At 41.0% G+C, this 22,222-nt stretch overlaps 1 protein-coding gene across 23 annotated transcripts in view; it reads left to right on the top strand.

Moving 5' to 3' along the window:
* sec31b (SEC31 homolog B, COPII coat complex component) overlaps positions 1-21,408 on the top strand; it is a 56,332-nt gene extending 34,924 nt beyond the window's left edge. Inside the window, exons 20-30 of one of the 23 annotated variants that reach the window (XM_087277033.1) lie at positions 394-526; positions 1,079-1,432; positions 8,045-8,103; positions 8,768-8,893; positions 13,806-13,925; positions 15,255-15,326; positions 15,950-17,211; positions 17,561-17,664; positions 18,866-19,217; positions 19,332-19,744; positions 19,867-21,408. In XM_087277033.1, the coding sequence (XP_087133159.1) occupies positions 394-526; positions 1,079-1,432; positions 8,045-8,103; positions 8,768-8,893; positions 13,806-13,925; positions 15,255-15,326; positions 15,950-16,129 (1,044 nt within the window). In that variant the 3' untranslated portion in view covers positions 16,130-17,211; positions 17,561-17,664; positions 18,866-19,217; positions 19,332-19,744; positions 19,867-21,408. Of the gene's footprint in view, positions 1-393; positions 527-1,078; positions 2,097-2,233; positions 3,956-8,044; positions 8,104-8,767; positions 8,894-13,805; positions 13,926-15,254; positions 15,327-15,949; positions 17,313-17,434 lie in introns of those variants that run through there. The other 22 variants (XM_087277030.1, XM_087277036.1, XM_087277037.1 and 19 more) reach the window with 22 other exon arrangements.
* The last annotated feature ends 814 nt before the right edge of the window (positions 21,409-22,222 follow it).

The raw sequence follows: 22,222 nt of genomic DNA, 5'->3' as shown, positions 1-22,222 counted from the left end.
AGTAAGTTTTTAATGTAGTATTTATAAGACATTAAAAACTATGTAATAGTTATATCATTTTGTGTAAAACAATTATGGTACATTAATAAATAATAATTAATAATAAGTAATGTTACAGTGATTTTTTTTATAAAAATCTCAGATAGTTTTACCTTTTAACATCTTTTCTTACATGATTTCTATTTACTCTGGCATTTGAATCAGAAGTCTGCAAACACAGAAATATTTTGGGGTTTATTTGGATTGTAATATGCAATGTTTAAACAGTGATGCAGCCATTGCTGTGTTGTAATGTGTGTGCGCGTGTGCCCGTGTGTGCGTGTGTGTGTGTGTGTGTGTGTGTGTGTGTGTGTGTGTGTGTGTGTGTGTGTGTGTGTGTGTGTGTGTGTTCAGGCGCCATACCCGTCCTCGGGGGCCCCTCAGATGCCACGTCTCTTCAGTCCTCAGACCGGCCCCGAACCTCCTGCTGGAGCAACAACACACACACCCAGACCAGCATACACACAACACCCTGCTACAGCCCCAGGTAATGGTCCATACTCAGACACACATCACTGTTGAGATATATTCTTTAAAACGACAGGAGGCGGTCAAACAAAACCAACGGTAACTTCATTTACTTCATTTATTCATTCTTTTTTTTTCGGCTTAGTCCCTTTATTAATATGGGTTCACCACAGCGCAATGAACCACCAACTTACACACTCATACACATACACTATGGACGATTTAGTCTACCCAATTCACCTGTACCACATTTTTTTGGACTGTGGGGGAAACCGGAGCACCCGGCGGAAACCCATGCCAACACGGGGAGAACATGCAAACTCCACACAGAAACACCAACTGACCCAGCTGAGGCTATATAAATCAAACTTGAAGTTTCAAGCCTTGTCCATCGTAATCTGCCGCTTAAGGGTCTATAATGCAGAGAAATCTCCACATGTGTGTGGTCATTACTGTTAAATGCGCACACGCACACACACACACACACACACACACACACACACACACACACACACACACACACACACACACACACTCTGATCCTAAATGTCGAGCTGTTGTGTTCCTGCAGGTTTTCATCCGTTTCCTCCGGCCGCTCCTCAGGGTGCTCCTGGTGGTTTCTTCACTCCTCAGATGCCCTCCTCCAGCCTGGCGGGTCCCTCAATGCCGCCCTCGTCTCCTCCGGGCCCCATGATGCCCGCTGGTGTTCCCATGATGATGCCCACTCCTCCAGCTCCAGGCTTCCTCTCGCCCACGTCTCTCCCCGGCGGGCCGAGGTTTCCAGGATCTGCGCACACACAGGGCCCCGCTCCTCCTCCCACCGGGGCGTATCCGTCTCTGGGGGCCGCCGGGTATCCACAGGGTGGCCCCGGAGCTCCTGCAGCCAAGAGCTTCAGCGGGGCCCCCGTCCCTCCGCCACCCTCAGGTACAGAAATATCCAGCATGTGTGTTTTAGCCTCTTCTGATCACCAGGGATGCTTTCATTGTGTTGCGTAATGATTCGATCCTCCTCATATACAGCAGAGGGAAACATGATTGACCCTCCTGTGAAGTCTTTCAGATATTTGAGGGATATGAGCAGAATCAATGATGAGGGGGATTAATGAGGGCAACGTGTGAGAAGTTCTCACTGAAGTGTGTGTGTGATGGAGAGGTGTGTTTAGATTGTTCCTGCTGTTTGATTTGCAGGATATTTCCCATGGCTGACTTACCAGACACAAGAGGAAGGTGACAGGGAGAGAGATGCGTGTGTGTGTGTGCGTGTGTGTGTGTGTGTGTGTGTGTGTGTGTGTGTGTGTGTGTGTGTGTGTGTGTGTGTGTGTGTGTGTGTGTGTGTAAGTGTGTGTGTGTGTAAGTGTGTATGCGTATTTGTGGGATGATGTGTGTGCATGCATGCATGCGTGTGTGTTTGTGTTTTTGTATGTGTGCGTGTTCAAAAGCTTTAGAGCATGTGTGTGGGTGTTTGTAGGCCTGCACAATATATAATTTCAGTGTGTTTGTGTATTTGTGTATGTGTGTTTATGTGTGTGGTGTTTGTCTGTGGTCTTTGTGTATGTGCGTTTGTGTATGTGTGTTTGTCTATATCAGGGGTCTCCAATCTCGGTCCTGGAGGGCCGGTGTCCCTGCAGGGTTTAGCTCCAACTTGCCTCAGTATCAAGTATACCTTGTAAGAGCTTGATTAGCTTGTTCAGGTGTGTTTGATTAGGGTTGGAGCTAAAATCTGCAGGACACCGGCCCTCCAGGAACAAGTTTGGTGACCACTGGTCTATATAGTGTTTGTGTATGTGTGTATGTGGTGTTTGTGTATGTGTGTTTGTCTATATAGTGTTTGTCTGTGGTGATTGCCTATGTGGTGTATGTTTGTTTGTCTATGTGGTGTTTGTGTATATGTGTTTGTCTATATAGTGTTTGTCCATGTGGTGTTTGTGTATGTGTGTTTGTCTATATAGTGTTTGTCTGTGGTGATTGCCTATGTGGTGTATGTTTGTTTGTCTATGTGGTGTTTGTGTATGTGTGTTTGTCTATATAGTGTTTGTCCATGTGGTGTTTGTGTATGTGTTTGTCTATATAGTGTTTGTCTGTGGTGATTGTCTATGTGGTGTATGTTTGTTTGTCTATGTGGTGTTTGTGTATGTGTGTTTGTCTATATAGTGTTTGTCTGTGGTGATTGTCTATGTGGTGTATGTTTGTTTGTCTATGTGGTGTTTGTGTGTGTGTGTTTGTCTATATAGTGTTTGTCCATGTGGTGTTTGTGTATGTGTTTGTCTATATAGTGTTTGTCTGTGGTGATTGTCTATGTGGTGTATGTTTGTTTGTCTATGTGGTGTTTGTGTATGTGTGTTTGTCTATATAGTGTTTGTCTGTGGTGATTGTCTATGTGGTGTATGTTTGTTTGTCTATGTGGTGTTTGTGTGTGTGTGTTTGTCTATATAGTGTTTGTCCATGTGGTGTTTGTGTATGTGTGTTTGTGTATGTGGTGTTTATGTATGCGTGTATGTGGTGTTTGTCTATACAGTGTTTGTCTATGTGTGTGTGTGTGTGTGTGGTGTTTGTTTGTTTGGTTGTCTGTAGGGCTGCTCCATTAATCATTTCAGCATCCTCAGTATTGCGCTGTGTGTGTGTGTGTGTTTGTGAATGTGCAATAGTCTGCTCAACTATAATCCAGACTCCAGATTGCACATCCTGCATAGCTCAGCTCAGAAAACATCCAATCTCTGGCATCACAGCAGAGTTTACCCAAAAGCAGAGGGAAAGTTCATCATTTCATCAGTTCCTCGTGTCTTTCAGGCCTGCAGCTCGGTCATTTCAGCAGTTTAAAAACTTTGTTTCCCTGTTTTCTTTGCTCTGCTGTGTTTGTAATCAGTTGTATTTTAAACATGATCAACTCACTTATAAAATCACCACACTCAATCTGAAATGAGGAATTCTGTCCAAGTAGAGGTGTGTGTGTGTGTGTGTGTTTGTTTGTTTGTTTGTTTGTTTGTCATTGAAGTGTGCGTTCCAATGCAAAGCAACAGGCTAAACACTCATGTCTCTTCTAATATCTAATACTGACTGCTGCTGCTGATTTGTGTGTGTGTGTGTGTGTGAGAATTTAAACAGGCTGATCATGTAGAGCAGGGTCGGTGTCCTACAAAGTTTAGTTCCAACCCCAATCAGACACACCTGGGCTAGCTAATCAAGCTCTTACTAGGCCTTCTAGAAACATCCTTGCAGGTGTGTTGAGGCTAGTTGGAGCTAAAATCTGCAGGACACCGGCCCTCCAGGACTGTGATTGGACACCCCTGATGTAGAGCTTCATGGGTAATGATGTTTGTTTGACCTCTGACTGGGTGTTTGCTGTGTGACTGTTGCATCATTTCATGACAAACAAATTAAACTAAAAATGTTATGCTGGCGTTCCACAGTTTGTGGTCATAAGAATACACAATTTTTAGTTTTGTTTGTTAAAGGTGCTGTGTGTGAGTTTCTGACTCTTCTAAAGCATATAAACAGCATCATATGTGTGCAGATATTCAGAATCATGCTCAGTGAACATTCTTGTTAATCTGATAAACAATGCTGAAGTCAGATATTCTGGGTTATGTGAACGGCTGTCTTTGTTTTATTTAACCCGCCCAGTGCCAGTTTAGCCAATTATGTTTCAGCACCCCGGGTTGCCAGATGGTGGAAAACAGCGTATTTTATTCATTCAATCATGAAGGCTCTCAAAGCATGCGCTCGTGACCAAAATGCGCCCTCTGGTGGACAGACTCTGAAATGAGAAGCAGATTCAGAGTTCCACATGAGGTTATTAATGAGCAGATAATATAAATATTACAATTGTAAACATTAGGTGAGCAGGGGCCTGTTTCAGAAAGGAGGTTAAGTGAAAACTCAGAGTAGTTTAACCCTGAAATGAGAGAAACTCTGGGTTTTCCATTTCAAAATGGCAGGTTTGTCAAACTCGAGAAAGCAGGGTAAGTCGAGCCTGTTTCTGAAAGAGAGGTAACTTTAACTCAGAGTCAGTTGCTATGGTAGCTTACTCTGTGAATCTAACCTGGTCAGGAGCAGGGTTTATTCTCTAAACTCTGAGTTTCTGTCGGTCTTCTCCCCTTTTTCAAAAGCGAAGAGGTATTTCTCGCCTGAGCCTTACGTTTCCACCCACCTATGAGGTATATGCCGAAGCATGCTAATAGGACTTTTAATTTGCCAGTAACCTGGGTTGAGCGCTTCCGGCGAATTGAATGCCAATGCAAAATCCGGTGCGTTTAAGGTCTGTTTTCTTTAAAAATCAGCGATCTCCACTAGCTGAGTGATATCTGATATAGAGTGGGTCTCAGATTGTACAAGAAGCACTGCATTAAATGACATTTCCCCCGCCTTATCTTTATAATATGAGTATTTATTTTACCCCAGTATATTCAATGGAGCTTCTGCGTTAGCCTGCCGATTCTGATGGGCGCGTGCGAATAAACAGCTTTTTGTCTCGTTTTACGCTTGAGCGACCAAATAAATGCTAAAGTTTATTTAACTAAATGTATTTTAATGACATTACAGCATCGATGCTGTATAAGGAACCGTATAAAATGGAAAAAAGTTCACAATAACAGCTCACCGGAAGTGTATCAGCATGTGAACAGCACTAGCTCGGCATATACCCTATTCTAATGCTCATTTTAGAGATGCGCATAAAAACGATTGACGGAAACATCATAATGTAGGATAAACTTTTATTCGATAAAAAAGATGTGCTTAAACTGCGGTGGAAACACTTTTACTGAACAAATTACAGTATGTGCATTAAAAAAAAAAGGTTTGTTATAAGAGATCATATGCTGATGATGAAGTGTGTGACTGGACAAACCAGCAGGCTGAGCTCACTGTAACACATCTGACATGTTGTTTTGCTCATTGATTCTAAAAAGCCTTAACCATTTCAGTATCTATGTTATTATATTATTAATGACGTCTGGAGCATGTCAAGAGCGTCTGTTCTCCGCGTCTCATGGTTTCAAACACCCCCATAGGTTCATTGTGTGTCAGCATTGTTTTCTGAGGCGCAAGTACATTTATTAAATAAAGAAAAGATTGACGCAGCTTCTTCTACCCAAGTAAATTCTGGTTTTACTGTTGATATTTGGTGCCTGTTTAATCAGGAATTGACAATATTATTCTCTTTGACTCGTTGGATGGAAACGCTGCTTAATTCGCACGTCTTTTATGCGTTATTCCAGTTTTGCACATAAATTTAATTAATATATTTGGATGGAAACAGCTATTGCCTACATTAGTCACACAAAGAACAGTCACATAGGAGAATGGCTTGTCCTTTTTTAATAAATAAAGCTTAAATTCACTGACCTTCAACAGGGACATGTAGATTAATTAGGATTATTATTCTTTCTAAAACTATTGTTTAGTTGTGCTTACACTCTTAATGTCATATCAGCCTCTATCACTTGATCAATAATAGAGGCAGACACACAAGTGCACTTTTACATCTATTAAAACTGAGCAACGTGTATAAAAGTGGGGCTGTGTGTAAAGATTTTATAAACGTCACACATAACATTATATTTAAATACTTTAAATGTAATATTAGGCATTAACTTAAGCAGCTACTGTATGTTTTTCCACACTAACTGTCTCTGTTTCACTGATGCAGTGGTGTTGCTTTTCAAAATATACGCTCATATTTGCTATAAAGCCTGGTTTATAATTCTGCGTCAAGTGACCGGCGTAACTCACGGCGCAGGCAACGCGCGTAGCTGTGCATTTATACTTCTGCTGCTGTCTCTGTTGGTCTGCATTAACACTTCCGAAACGCTAGTTGGCAGTGAGGTGTAAATGTTCCTCTGTGTCGAGTTTCTTCGCTGCTGTTTTGCTTTTCCTGAACACTTCCTGGATGTACAAGTGGCTCAAACTCGCTCATTTTGAGGCAGGAACCGGCGGACGTGCAACAACTTTAACTATGAGGTAAACACAGAACAAAACTTTCCATCTGGAGCTCCTTCACGGGACTCCACACTTGTAAACAATCGTTCCATTGGGCTAGCGCCATTCGCGCGGCTCTCTGTCCCGCCCAGACTCGTCAGCGCTACCAAGCCGACCAATCACAGAGCTTGCGCTACTCATCGCTGCGACGTGTAGTTACAATTTTTGAGAGGTGCACGACAGCGACGCCGACAGCCACGGTGAAGGGCTATGCGTCAGCGCCGTAGCATATGCGTGCGCTTGACGCAGAAGTATAAATCAGCCTTAACTCTGCATGAGCTGATCAAGTTCAGCTGGAGAAAGAAATGCTGATCTCTTTTTTTCAGATGTTCCCATGTTCACTCGTAAAATCTGGGCTCCGTTGATAATGTCTTTTTATAGTCACGGTGCGCGCGCTTAACTCTGAGTTGGTCTACTCAAAGTTGATTGACCCAACTCAGATCAGCTATTCTGAAACCGAAAACTCAGAGTTTTTAATCTCTCTGCAAATCAACTCAGAGTTCAAGTTTAAACTCAGAGTTGGTTGAACCTCCTTACTGAAACAGGCCCCTGGTCACAGTGTAACCCCGTGCCCTAACAACACGCTACATGACGAGATCCGCAGTGATGAGCAATTGGGCTGTTTGCAGCAGACAAAACACGACAGTCATTCAGCAGAGCAGAATATGCACTCTCTCATGAAATGGTGATGTTTATCATCTAATGAACACCTATTAAAGCTCTTTAACAAGATTAAATGTAGATGCTGAATCACTGATATGTGTTGGTTTGAGTCTCAGTTCTAGAATTCAGACGCTTTATTTTATTCTCCAGATCTGAGCTGAACTATCTGCTGCTGCTTTCAGTAGTGTGGTAATAAATGTCATGTGAGACTCACATTATTGGCATTTCACACTGAATAAATCACATGAGCTGTACCTGAGCTGAGCATTGCCAGTTTTCTGTTGTTCAGCTGAAACAGAAGCCGTTTCTGATATGTCAATTTTTGGTGTTGTTAGGAAAAAAGCTCCTTGTAATATGGAGAATACTCCTTCTGTCGTGTGCCGTTTGCTTTTATTTAGAGGACAATTTATATCAGCCTTTAGGCTCGATCGTCAGACTCAGTCCTGTTGGTCCTCAATCTGGCAACCTGCGCTTGCGTTTGTTTTGATCCAGGAGTGCAATACCTAGTTCAACCACTTGGTGTAAAACTTACACACTGCACCTTTGAAGTAAGTGAATACAAAAGAGCATTTAATTAATTCAATGGTTTTGCAAAGTGTAAATATTGATTTCTTTAAAACACACACACACACACAGACCCCAAACATTTAAATGCTAGTACACAGACAGGAGAATCTGCAGACTCTTCAATCATTGCTTCAGTTTTTGTGCTTTTAGTATTTCAGATCTTCAGTCTGCCAGATGTGTTGATTGAAGGGTTTTAGTTCACATTTCTCTGTTATAAATGTGAGAATTAGTGTGATATTTCATTTATAAGTGTGTCCCTGAAGTGTCCAGACCTGATTCTGTGTGTTTGCATGTGTCGTTTTGTTGATTTGTGTACATTTTCTCTCCTCAGGGGCTCAGGATGGATGGAATGACCCTCCGGCTGTGCGTGCAGGACAGCGCAAGAAAAAGGTACAGTTTTTAGTGCTTAAGGCAGTGGTTCGCAAAGTTTTTTCATCAAGTACCACCTCAGAAAAAAATTGTCTCTGCAAGTACCACCAAAATGAGCAGTATTGAAATAGAGTAGCGCAGTAGGCCCAGTAAAGCAGCTACAACTCTGCAAAGTTAAAAAAATGTGGCATATTACATCAGAAATATAGGCTATATGTCATATATGGCATATTATATACATCTATTTTGAAAAATATTGAAATGTGTGTAGCATGTACATGGCATATTTCATTCCTCTGCGTACCACTAGAAGGAAGCCTGCGTACCACTAGTGGTACAAGAACCACAGTTTGAGAACCACTGGCTTAAGGCATCAGCGATTCATTGAAGGTCATCTTAATGAGCATTTTATCAATAAACTCCAGTTATTATACACATTTTTTTAAAGTTTTATATAAATTTTTCTAAACGACAGGTGTAAAATATGATTTTGATTTTCCTTTTTTGATTATTAATGCTATTTAATGATGTAAATGGTAAAAAAAAATGCAATATAACTCATCCAAAATGCAATGAGTGAACTAAATGTGTGTTCTTGTGACTGTGTGTATGTGTTTGTTTGTGTGTGCGTTTTTGTGTGTGACTGACCATGTGTGTCTTGTGTGTGTGTGTGTGTGTTGTCAAGCTGCCAGAGAACTACACTCCTCCAGCACCGATTACAGCTCCAGTGATGGGTTTCCCAGCGGAGGCTCCAGTGCTTCAGGATCGTGTGCAGGTGCCACCCGGAGCCCCTCAGGAGCCCAGCATACAGGTCTGAGATCAGATCAGCAGAGCACACTATTCTACAGCACAGGTCTGAGATCAGATCAGCAGAGCACACTATTCTACAGCACAGGTCTGAGATCAGATCAGCAGAGCACACTATTCTACAGCACAGGTCTGAGATCAGCAGAGCACACTATTCTACAGAACAGGTCTGAGATCAGATCAGCAGAGCACACTTGTCTATAGAACAGGTCTGAGATCAGATCAGCAGAGCACACTATTCTATAGAACAGGTCTGAGATCAGATCAGCAAAGCACACTATTCTACAGCACAGGTCTGAGATCAGATCAGTAGAGCACACTATTCTATAGTACAGGTCTGAGATCAGATCAGCAGAGCACACAATTCTATAGTACAGGTCTGAGATCAGATCAGCCGAGCACACTATTGTACAGTACAGGTCTGAGATCAGATCAGCAGAGCACACTATTCTACAGAACAGGTCTGAGATCAGATCAGCAGAGCACACTATTCTATAGAACAGGTCTGAGATCAGATCAGCAGAGCACACTATTCTATAGAACAGGTCTGAGATCAGATCAGCAAAGCACACTATTCTACAGCACAGGTCTGAGATCAGATCAGTAGAGCACACTATTCTATAGTACAGGTCTGAGATCAGATCAGCAGAGCACACAATTCTATAGTACAGGTCTGAGATCAGATCAGCCGAGCACACTATTGTACAGTACAGGTCTGAGATCAGATCAGCAGAGCACACTATTCTACAATACAGGTCTGAGATCAGATCAGCAGAGCACACTATTCTATAGAACAGGTCTGAGATCAGATCAGCAGAGCACACTATTCTACAATACAGGTCTGAGATCAGCAGAGCACACTATTGTACAGCACAGGTCTGAGATCAGATCAGCAGAGCACACTATTCTACAGCACAGGCCTGAGATCAGATCAGCAGAGCACACTATTGTACAGCACAGGTCTGAGATCAGATCAGCAGAGCACACTATTCTATAGTACAGGTCTGAAATCAGATCAGCAGATCACACTATTCTACAGAACAGGTCTGAGATCAGATCAGCAGAGCACACTATTCTACAGTACAGGTCTGAGATCAGATCAGCAGATCACACTATTCTACAGCACAGGCCTGAGATCAGATCAGCAGAGCACACTATTGTACAGCACAGGTCTGAAATCAGATCAGCAGAGCACACTATTCTACAGCACAGGTCTGAGATCAGATCAGCAGAGCACACTATTCTACAGCACAGGTCTGAGATCAGATCAGCAGAGCACACTATTCTACAGCACAGGTCTGAGATCAGCAGAGCACACTATTCTACAGCACAGGTCTGAGATCAGATCAGCAGAGCACACTATTCTACAGAACAGGTCTGAGATCAGATCAGCAGAGCACACTATTCTACAGCACAGGTCTGAGATCAGCAGAGCACACTATTCTACAGCACAGGTCTGAGATCAGCAGAGCACACTATTGTACAGAACAGGTCTGAGATCAGATCAGCAGAGCACACTATTCTACAGTACAGGTCTGAGATCAGATCAGCAGAGCACACTATTCTACAATACAGGTCTGAGATCAGATCAGCAGAGCACACTATTCTACAGCACAGGTCTGAGATCAGATCAGTAGAGCACACTATTCTATAGTACAGGTCTGAGATCAGATCAGCAGAGCACACTATTGTACAGAACAGGTCTGAGATCAGATCAGCAGAGCACACTATTGTACAGTACAGGTCTGAGATCAGATCAGCAGAGCACACTATTCTACAGCACAGGTCTGAGATCAGCAGAGCACACTATTCTACAGAACAGGTCTAAGATCAGATCAGCAGAGCACACTTTTCTACAATACAGGTCTGAGATCAGCAGAGCACACTATTGTACAGCACAGGTCTGAGATCAGATCAGCAGAGCACACTATTCTACAGAACAGGTCTGAGATCAGATCAGCAGAGCACACTATTGTACAGAACAGGTCTGAGATCAGATCAGCCGAGCACACTATTGTACAGCACAGGTCTGAGATCAGATCAGCAGAGCACACTATTCTACAGTACAGGTCTGAGATCAGATCAGCTGAGCACACTATTCTACAGCACAGGTCTGAGATCAGATCAGCAGAGCACACTATTGTACAGAACAGGTCTGAGATCAGATCAGCAGAGCACACTATTGTACAGTACAGGTCTGAGATCAGATCAACAGAGCACACTATTCTACAGCACAGGTCTGAGATCAGATCAGCAGAGCACACTATTCTACAGCACAGGTCTGAGATCAGATCAGCAGAGCACACTATTCTACAGCACAGGTCTGAGATCAGCAGAGCACACTATTCTACAGCACAGGTCTGAGATCAGATCAGCAGAGCACACTATTCTATAGAACAGGTCTGAGATCAGATCAGCAGAGCACACTATTGTACAGAACAGGTCTGAGATCAGATCAGCAGAGCACACTATTGTACAGTACAGGTCTGAGATCAGATCAACAGAGCACACTATTCTACAGCACAGGTCTGAGATCAGATCAGCAGAGCACACTATTCTACAGCACAGGTCTGAGATCAGATCAGCAGAGCACACTATAGAACAGGTCTGAGATCAGATCAGCAGAGCACACTATTCTACAGCACAGGTCTGAGATCAGATCAGCAGAGCACACTATTCTATAGAACAGGTCTGAGATCAGATCAGTAGAGCACACTATTCTATAGTACAGGTCTGAGATCAGATCAGCAGAGCACACTATTGTACAGAACAGGTCTGAGATCAGATCAGCCGAGCACACTATTGTACAGTACAGGTCTGAGATCAGATCAGCAGAGCACACTATTCTACAGCACAGGTCTGAGATCAGATCAGCAGAGCACACTATTGTACAGAACAGGTCTGAGATCAGATCAGCAGAGCACACTATTCTACAGCACAGGTCTGAGATCAGATCAGCAGAGCACACTATTCTACAGCACAGGTCTGAGATCAGATCAGCAGAGCACACTATTCTACAGCACAGGTCTGAGATCAGCAGAGCACACTATTCTACAGCACAGGTCTGAGATCAGATCAGCAGAGCACACTATTCTATAGAACAGGTCTGAGATCAGATCAGCAGAGCACACTATTGTACAGAACAGGTCTGAGATCAGATCAGCAGAGCACACTATTGTACAGTACAGGTCTGAGATCAGATCAACAGAGCACACTATTCTACAGCACAGGTCTGAGATCAGATCAGCAGAGCACACTATTCTACAGCACAGGTCTGAGATCAGATCAGCAGAGCACACTATTCTATAGAACAGGTCTGAGATCAGATCAGCAGAGCACACTATTCTACAGCACAGGTCTGAGATCAGATCAGCAGAGCACACTATTCTACAGAACAGGTCTGAGATCAGATCAGCAGAGCACACTATTGTACAGCACAGGTCTGAGATCAGATCAGCAGAGCACACTATTGTACAGAACAGGTCTGAGATCAGATCAGCCGAGCACACTATTGTACATTACAGGTCTGAGATCAGATCAGCAGAGCACACTATTCTATAGAACAGGTCTGAGATCAGATCAGCAGAGCACACTATTCTACAGCACAGGTCTGAGATCAGATCAGCAGAGCACACTATTCTATAGAACAGGTCTGAGATCAGATCAGTAGAGCACACTATTCTATAGTACAGGTCTGAGATCAGATCAGCAGAGCACACTATTCTACAGCACAGGTCTGAGATCAGATCAGCAGAGCACACTATTCTACAGAACAGGTCTGAGATCAGATCAGCAGAGCACACTATTGTACAGCACAGGTCTGAGATCAGATCAGCAGAGCACACTATTGTACAGAACAGGTCTGAGATCAGATCAGCCGAGCACACTATTGTACATTACAGGTCTGAGATCAGATCAGCAGAGCACACTATTCTACAGCACAGGTCTGAGATCAGATCAGCAGAGCACACTATTCTACAGCACAGGTCTGAGATCAGATCAGCAGAGCACACTATTCTACAGCACAGGTCTGAGATCAGCAGAGCACACTATTCTACAGCACAGGTCTGAGATCAGACCAGCAGAGCACACTATTCTATAGAACAGGTCTGAGATCAGATCAGCAGAGCACACTATTGTACAGAACAGGTCTGAGATCAGATCAGCAGAGCACACTATTGTACAGTACAGGTCTGAGATCAGATCAACAGAGCACACTATTCTACAGCACAGGTCTGAGATCAGATCAGCAGAGCACACTATTCTACAGCACAGGTCTGAGATCAGATCAGCAGAGCACACTATTCTATAGAACAGGTCTGAGATCAGATCAGCAGAGCACACTATTCTACAGCACAGGTCTGAGATCAGATCAGCAGAGCACACTATTCTATAGAACAGGTATGAGATCAGATCAGCAGAGCACACTATTCTATAGAACAGGTCTGAGATCAGATCAGTAGAGCACACTATTCTATAGTACAGGTCTGAGATCAGATCAGCAGAGCACACTATTCTACAGAACAGGTCTGAGATCAGATCAGCAGAGCACACTATTCTACAGAACAGGTCTGAGATCAGATCAGCAGAGCACACTATTGTACAGCACAGGTCTGAGATCAGATCAGGGGCTGGAAAACACTAGCTGTGCACAGAGCCCATTAATCTGGGCTTCAGTCTGAGCATCTGCTGCTGTGTTGGGAGTGGCATAAGGGTTTCCATAGCAACTGCATATTAATATCCTTAACCACGCCCCTCTTTCTGTTAGTTTGCTATATGAGGGAATCATATACAACAAGAAAGCCCCGCCCCCTGCTCAATATTCTATTTCGGTTAGAAGTACATCAACATGCTGAAATGTCTTGGCAACTTGAGCTTCAAGCAGTGTTTAACTCCACCTGTGTGTTGTGTGTTAGTCCATACAGCAGCTTCCTGCCGAGCGTGTGGAGCAGAAAGAAATCCCAGCCGAACACATGATCCTGAAGACCACCTTCAGCAGTCTGGTGCAGCGCTGTCAGCTGGCCGCCGCAGACCCGGTAACACTTAAGGGAGATACATCAGCCTCAATAATTATTCATGCACAAGAACATGAAATCTACATGCATGAAGCTGAAATCACATGCACAAATAATGTGTAGTAACAAAAATGACCCACATGCACAAATGTATCATAGAAATATATAATATAGTATATTTTGACACATTTTTGAACATAATATTTGTATTAACTTAATTTTATTAACTTACACTCACCGGCCACTTTATTAGGTACACCTGTCCAACTGCTGGTTAATGCAAATTTCTAATCAGCCAATCAGATGGCAGCAACTTAATGCATTTAGGCATGTAGACATCAGGTGAAGGCGGCAGTTCTGTGGGCGCAAATGTCTTGTTGATGAGGTCAGAGGAGAATGGCCAGACTGGTTCCAGCTGATAGAAAGGCAACAGTAACTCAAATAAGCACTCGTTACAACCGAGCTCTGCAGAAGAGCATCTCTGAACACACAACACGGCCAACCTTGAGGCGGATGGGCTACAGCAGCAGAAGAGCACACCGGGTGCCGCTCCTGTCAGCTAAGAACAGGAAACTGAGGCTACAATTCACACAGACTCACCAAAACTGGACAATAGAAGATTGGAGAAACGTTGCTGCTCTGATGAGTCTCCATTTCTGCTCACACATTCGGATGCTCGGCTCACAATTTGGCCTCAACAACATGAAAGCATGGATCATCCTGCCTTGTATCAGCGGTTCAGGCTGGTGGTGGTGGTGTAATGGTGTGGGGGAGATTTTCTTTGGGTCCATTAGTACCAATTGAGCATCAACGCCACAGCCTACCTGAGTATTGCTGCTGACCATGTCCATCCCTTTATGAGCACAGTGTCTCCATCTTCTGATGGCTACTTCCAGCAGGATAACGCAGCATGTCATAAAGCTCAATCATCTCAGACTGGTGTCTTGAACATGACGATGAGTTCACTGTACTCAAATGGCCTCCACAGTCACCAGAGCTCAATCCAATAGAGCAGCTTTGGGATGTGGTGGAACGGGAGATTGGCATCATGGATGTGCAGCCGACAAATCTGCAGCAACTGTGTGATGCTATCATGACAATATGGAGCAAAATCTCTGAGGAATATTTCCAGCAGCTTGATGAATCTCTGCCATGAAGGATGAAGGCAGTTCTGAATAGTAAGGTGTACCTAATAAAGTGGCCAGTGAGTGCATTTTGTCTTTGCTATGATGACAGTGCATACTTTTCCATGACATTATATTTGTGTATGTTGTTATAAAGTACCCATGGTTCTGGTTATTTTCTTTATCTCATATGAAAACTGAACTAAAATATGAACTTTTGTTTCAGCAAACGAAACGCAAGCTTGATGACGCCTCCAAACGTCTCGAGAATCTGTATGACAAACTGCGAGATCAATCGGTGAGTCAGAGGAATCTACTCGTGTCTAAATAAAAGGTGCTTGCCATTAAAATAAACCGTTGTCATGCACACTGGCTAATTGCTAAACAGAGACGTGCAGTGCATGCCCCACCGCAGAGATCTTCTGATTATCACAGGTACGGTTTCTAGTGCCTGAATGCTTTAAACTCTCCTGAAATCCTCATATGGTCACAGACCTCAAAATCCCTCTCAAATGATGACCTTTCACTGCATGATTAAACTTTGCAATGGCTCCACAAGTCTGATGTGTTCATAACTGAGGCTTCAGGTCAGCTGTAATCCTGACTCAACATTGCACATCATGTAAGGGGACGATTGCCAATGCACACATTGCAATATCAGTGCCGAAATAATATTGAATGCACATCAAGAGGGTTTTTGCATTGAGCAACGACGCAAAAGTAGTGCAATGGAAGGCAAGAGCACTACATCTGTGTGAAGGGATGACTATTGCAAATGCACACTTTGGAATATCAATGCTGAAACGATGCATCATGCAGCACTAATGTACATCAAGAGTGTGTTCGCATGGAAATACAATGCAAAAGCACTACATCAGTGTGAATGGCCACTAACAGTGCTGTCTCTCTCCCCTTCCTCAGCTTTCTCCCAGCATCCTCGGCGGTCTCCACGAGATTAGCCGGTGTGTTAGCGCACGCAGCTATGTGCAAGGTCTGGAGGTGCACACGCAGGTGGTGAGCAGCAGCAACTTCAGCGAGATCTCGGCCTTCATGCCCGTCCTCAAAGTGCTCATGACCATCGCCAACAAGCTGGCCGTCTGAATATGACAGTGAATACAGCGAGAGTTGCTGTCCAGTCTTTCGTTCATCTCTTCACTGCTTTCCTCCATGCCTTATTTATACTAAAACAAGCAGAGCGACTTCCTGCGAGAAAGGAAGCAGTGTTTGTGTAAACAGAGTTGCACTAGTTTTCTTAAAGAGACAGTTCATCTAAAAATGAAATTGCTCCTAAACTGATTTGTTGTTTTTTTTGGTGATAAGATAGTTTGAAGTATGATGGAAAAATAGACATTTGATTTATTTTTTCCTACTATGGATGTCTGTGGTTTTTAACATTCTTCAAAGTATCTTCTTTTGTGAAACACAGTACAAGTTTGGATCCACTTTAGGGTTTGTAATTGACTGAATTTTCCTTTTTAGGTGTACTGTCCTTTTAAGAATGACCCTGAAACAAGCAGAATAAGAGTAAGAGCATACTTCAGCCAGAAAACAAAACTGTTTGTAAAAGAATTGAACATTCGGTCATCAGATTAACCCTTAAAACATGAGCAGAATCAATCGGTTTCCACTCAAACACAAGCAGAGGCTCTTTCTTGCTTTATTGGTTCATTAAAAACATAAGCATAACATTTATTGCATACATTGTTTAATCAAATGCAACATTTTCCTTATGATGACCTTAAAATATGCTGATTTAACTTGAGTTATTTTAAGCCTTCAGTTCAGTTTGGGAGTTAAAGATTGGCTGATTGTCATTAAATCTTTCTGTGCATAACTCTATACACACACACACACACACACACACATGCAGAAACACAGAGCATTCTTAATCTGACGAGCTCTAATCTGATTGGCTGGCTTCATGAATGCACGCTTGCATTGATTAATAAACAGCGTATTTGGTCAGTGCGACAGAAAAATATGTGTTTATAGCACAGCATAACTTCTAAATGGCTGTATTTGGGGATGAGATTCATGAGGGTGAAGACAGAAAAAAATAACCCAGACAGACGATCTGTACGCAGTTGATCATAACACTGTTATTGTGTGAAGTGTTGAAGTGAGATGCAGCAATTGCCAAAGAATGACTTTAAAGCTGGGGTGTCCAGGCTCTGTCCTGGAGAGTTTAGCTCCAACCCTAATCAAACACACCTGAACCTGCTGATCAAGCTCTTACTAGATATACAAGATCAGGGATGTCAAACTTAATTCCTGGAGGGCCGCAGTTCTGCACAGTTTAGTTCCAACACTAATTAAACACACCTGATCAAACTAATTGAGTCCTTCAGGCTTGTTTGAAAGCTACAGGTAAGTGTGTTGGAGCAGGGTTGGAACTAAACTGTGCAGGGCTGCGGCCCTCCAGGAATTGAGGTCTAAGTCCCTGTACTAGATACTTCCAGGCAGGTGTGTTGAAGCAAGTTGGAGAAACACTCTCCAGGACAGAGTTTGGACACCCCTGCATTAAAGGGACAGTTCAGCCAAAAAATGAAAATACTGTCGTCATTTGCACACAATTGAAGACTGAAAATTGCAGGAAAAATCAACCATTGAGCTCTATAGTGTTGTTGTTTCTTCCTGCATTCTTCAGAATATCTTGCTCTTGTGTTCAACAGAAGGAATAAATCACACATGTTACATCCACTTGTGTGTGAGGAAATGATCACTTTTCATTTTTTGGTGGACTGTCCCTTTAAGACAGGGGTGTCAAACTCAATTCCTGGAGGGCCACAGCCCTGCACAGTTTAGTTCCAACCCTGCTCCAACACACTTACTTGTAGGTTTCAAACAACCCTGAAGGACTCAATTAGTTTGATCAGGTGTGTTTAATTAGGGTTGGAACTAAACTGTGCAGAGCTGCAGCCCTCCAGGAACTGAGTTTGACACCTGTGCTTTAAGAGAACATTACATGTTATAATGAGAGAACCTTGCCATAACAATACTCAAACGTCATTTGGTGATTTCTAAGCAGACAAAAAGCTGTGAAATCATCATTTCTGAACATCTGAAGAGTTCATTTTTATGGAAATGTCAGAAGAACAGTTCTTGATTTATTAAAGATTATAAATCTTTGTACAAACGTTCTGTTAACGTTACTTGAAGGTTAGCTAATGTTCTGAGGCCATTCTTTTGAAGGGACAGTTGACCTTTAAATCTAAATTCAGTTTTTTCATTTACTCATGAATATTCAAATCTGTTTAGGTTTTTCTGTCGAACACATGAAGATATTCTGAAGAATGCTAGAAAAGCAGCCATTGACTTTATATATTGTTTTTGTTTCTGTTATGGATATCAATGACTGTTTTATTTTCAGGATTCTTCAGAATATCTTATCTTGTGTTTAACAGAAGAAAGAACTCATACACGTTTACATCTGCTCGAGTGTGAGGAAACGATAAATCTTTAATTTGTTGGTGAACCGTTTCTTTAAGAGAACATTACGTTTTGTCATTAACTTTGAGAGAACCTTGCCATAACATTCTGAACATTCAAATATATTTTTTTCTTTTTTAAAGTCCTTAAATTAGTAAAGATTAGAAATCTTTGTACGAACGTTCGGTTAACGTTACTTGAAGGTTAGCCAACGTTCTGAGGCAGTTCTTTTAAAGGGACAGTTCAGCTTTAAATGTAAATTCTGTCATCATTTACTCATGAATATTCAAACCTGTTTAAGTTTTTCCTGTTGAACACGGAGATATTCTGAAGAATGCTGGAAAAGCAGCCATTGATTTATATATTGTTTTTGTTTCTACTTTGAAAGTCAATTGTTGTTTTTTGCAGCATTCTTCAGAATATCTTGTCTTTGTGTTCAACAGAAGAAAGAAATCCTGAAAGTTTACATCCACTTGACTGTGAGGAAATAAGCAGAATTTCATTTTAAGTGAACTGTCCCTTTAAGACAGGGGTGGGCAAACACTAATCAAACACACCTGAACATGCTAATCAGTGTCTTCAAGATCAATAGAAATCTTCAAGCAGGTGTGTTTGATTAGGGTTGGAGCTAAACTGTGCAACACACCGGCCCTCCAGGACTTGAGTTTGCCCACCCCTGCTTTAAGAGAACATTAGATTATCATTAACTTTGAGAGAACCTTGCCTTAATGTCACTCAAACTACATTTGATGATTTCCAAGCAGACAAAAAGCTATGAAATTGTCATTTCTGAACAATCAGATAATTCATTTTTATGGAAAGGTCAGCAAAACCAGTCCTTAAATTATAAACAATAAATATATAACAAATATAGCAAACAAAAACCAATGAAATCATCACTTCTGAACATCTGAAGAGTTCATTGTGAAGGAAAACGTCAGCAAAACCAGTTCTAGAATTATTAATGTTCAGATAACTTTGGACAAACGTTCTGTTAACGTTACTTGAAGGTTAGCCAATGTTCTGAGGCAGTTCTTTTAAAGGGACAGTTCACCTTTAAATGCAAATTCTGTCATCATTTACTCATGAATATTCAAACCTGTTTGAGTTTCTTCTGTTGAACACACATTAAGATACTCTAAATAATGTCATAAAAACAGACATTGATTAATATAGTATTTTTATTTCTATTGTGGATGTCTGTGACTATTTCTTCAGCATTCTTCAGAACATCTCTCGTGTTCAACAGAAGAAAATAACTGTTAGGTTTACAACCGCTTGACTGAGGTGATGATGAGCATTTTTTCATTTTTTTGGTGAACTGTCCCTTTAAGAGAACATTAGATTATCATTAACTTTGAGAGAACCTTGCCATAATGTTACTCAAACTACACTTGATGATTTCCAAGCAAACAAAAACCAATGAAATCATCATTTCTGAACATCTGAAGAGTTCATTGTGAAGGAAAACATCAGCAAAACCAGTTCTAGAATTATTAAAGTTCAGATAACTTTGCACAAACGTTCTGTTTACGTTACTTGAAGGTTAGCCAATGTTCTGAGGCAGTTCTTTTAAAAGGACAGTTCACCTTTAAATGCAAATTCTGTCATCATTTACTAATGAATATTCAAACCTGTTTAAGTTTCTTCTGCTGAACACGAATGAAGATGTTTTGAAGAATGCTGGAGAAAAGCAGCCATTGACTTTAATAGTATGACTGTTTCTTCCAGTGTTCTTCAGAATATCTTCTCATGTTCAACAGAAGAAAGAAACCTCTTGAATGTGAGTAAATAATGATTAAATGTTCATTTTTGGGTGTACTGTCTCTTTAAGGCCAGCATGTGTGTGAGAATGTGCTGAAGCTCTTTGTTATGAAACACAGGCAGAATGAGACTCTGAATTTTGTTTAATATTTGGCATATACAGATAATAAGTCGCCTGTAGTTTAGTCTCTGTGGTGAATGTATGTGGACGAGGATCATCTCTGAATGACTGATCGACTGCATTATTTTGTGCATATTATTATTTTCAGGGAGTTTCTGATTGGTTATTGGGTTGAAGTTTTCTATTGCACTTATTCATAGAGAAGCTGAAGCTTGAACTGCATTACTGTTAACCGTCCAGACACTCCTGTCCATGTTCTTATCAACATCACAACACAAACGAATATGATATGAATATTCAAGAGCCTCTTAAAGAGACAGCACGCCCTAAATTGAACATTTCCTCATCAAACCTGTGAGTTTCTTCTGTTGAACACAAAGCAAGATAGTTTGAAGAATGCTGGAAATAAAACATGCATCCAAAAGCAAAAGATGCTGTGGAAGTAGTTCCAGCATTCTTCAGAATATCTTAACTTCTGTTCAACAGAATTCAGACAGGGTCTTTTTTAGGGTGAAACGTCTCTTTAATAGTTCTTGTATGCAGATGGAAACATGTAAAACGCATGGAAATGTTTGTTGGAGTCTGTGGGAATATTATAAAACCTGTCAAGAACTTCCCCTGGTCATATTTCACCCCATTATTGAAGTAAAACTCAGATCTTTTGGTGGTGTTTTTGCAATTTTCTTTATTCTTAATGGTTAAGTCTTTATGCCAATGTGTTTTATTGAAATAGTTGAAATGATGTACAATTGTTTGGTTGAATGAGAATTTACAAGGTGCTGAGTTGTCATGATAATAATGTCGTTCTTTAAGTAGTGGATTTATTCAACATTTATTGAGGATTTCTTGACAGGTTTTGTGATATTCTTCAATCTTGAGTACACATTAGCAAAGCAAAGAAGCCGAATGTAACCAAAGTTCAACTGGTTCCTCTGATAGATGATTTTGTTTACTGAAAATGTCAAAATCTGTGTTCATACGCATCATAAAACTGATTCAGCAGAGTCACGAGTGAAGCTCTTATGCTTGAAAACACTTGATAAAATACATGCAGAACTTTTAGAAATTCTCAGCTCTTTCTTTCCAAGCATATCGTTTTCATTAAATACATATGCAATCATTAAATTATTATTATTATTATTATATAATTAGTAGTAGTAATAATAGTAATGTTAATGATAAAAAAAAATTCAGCTTTTTTATAATAATATTATATAATATAAGCTTCAACATGCATTATCTAATTGTGGCATTTATGCATATTAAATATTTAAATATTGTAAATGAAGCTATTATAATTATTTTACACAAACCACTGGGGTCAATAAAGACAAGCAACATAGAAACTAAAACCTCAAAGATTTTTGCATGCTGCTATTTTGAGTTTGTCCTGTAGAGGGCGATAGAAAAACATTTGAACATAATTTCTAAAGCTTTATAATGTTAATGTGGGTATCTATGGTAGTGTTAAATATAACATTGCTGTTTGGTTGAGATGTTTTTATCTTAGAGCATAGTTGATCCTGAAATCTCTAATTAATAAGGCACATGCATGCATTTAAAATAATTGAGGATGCTAAATCCATGAACGGAAGCTGTTTAATAAATTGAGCATGTAAAATAACATCTTTATTCACAATATAATCACTGATCATGCTTATTCAGTTACAAATGCAATATATCAAATATCATTATATGCTTTTAAAGAATGAAATTGTTTAGCCTATAATGCAAACATTATTTATTAGTATTTAAAGTGTATGTAGAGACTCCAGAGATGAAGAATGACCTGCATATTATTCAGTACTTCCAATATAAAAAATACTACGGTAATTTATGGTTAATACTGTAGTATTTTACAGTGTTTTACATATAATATT

This window comes from Danio rerio, chromosome 12, assembly GCF_052040795.2.
Source record: "Danio rerio strain M-AB ecotype USA chromosome 12, GRCz13ab, whole genome shotgun sequence".
NCBI classification, from domain to species: Eukaryota; Metazoa; Chordata; class Actinopteri; order Cypriniformes; family Danionidae; genus Danio; species Danio rerio.
Note: the sequence above shows the minus strand (reverse complement) of the source record. Positions and strands in the feature narration are given on the sequence as shown.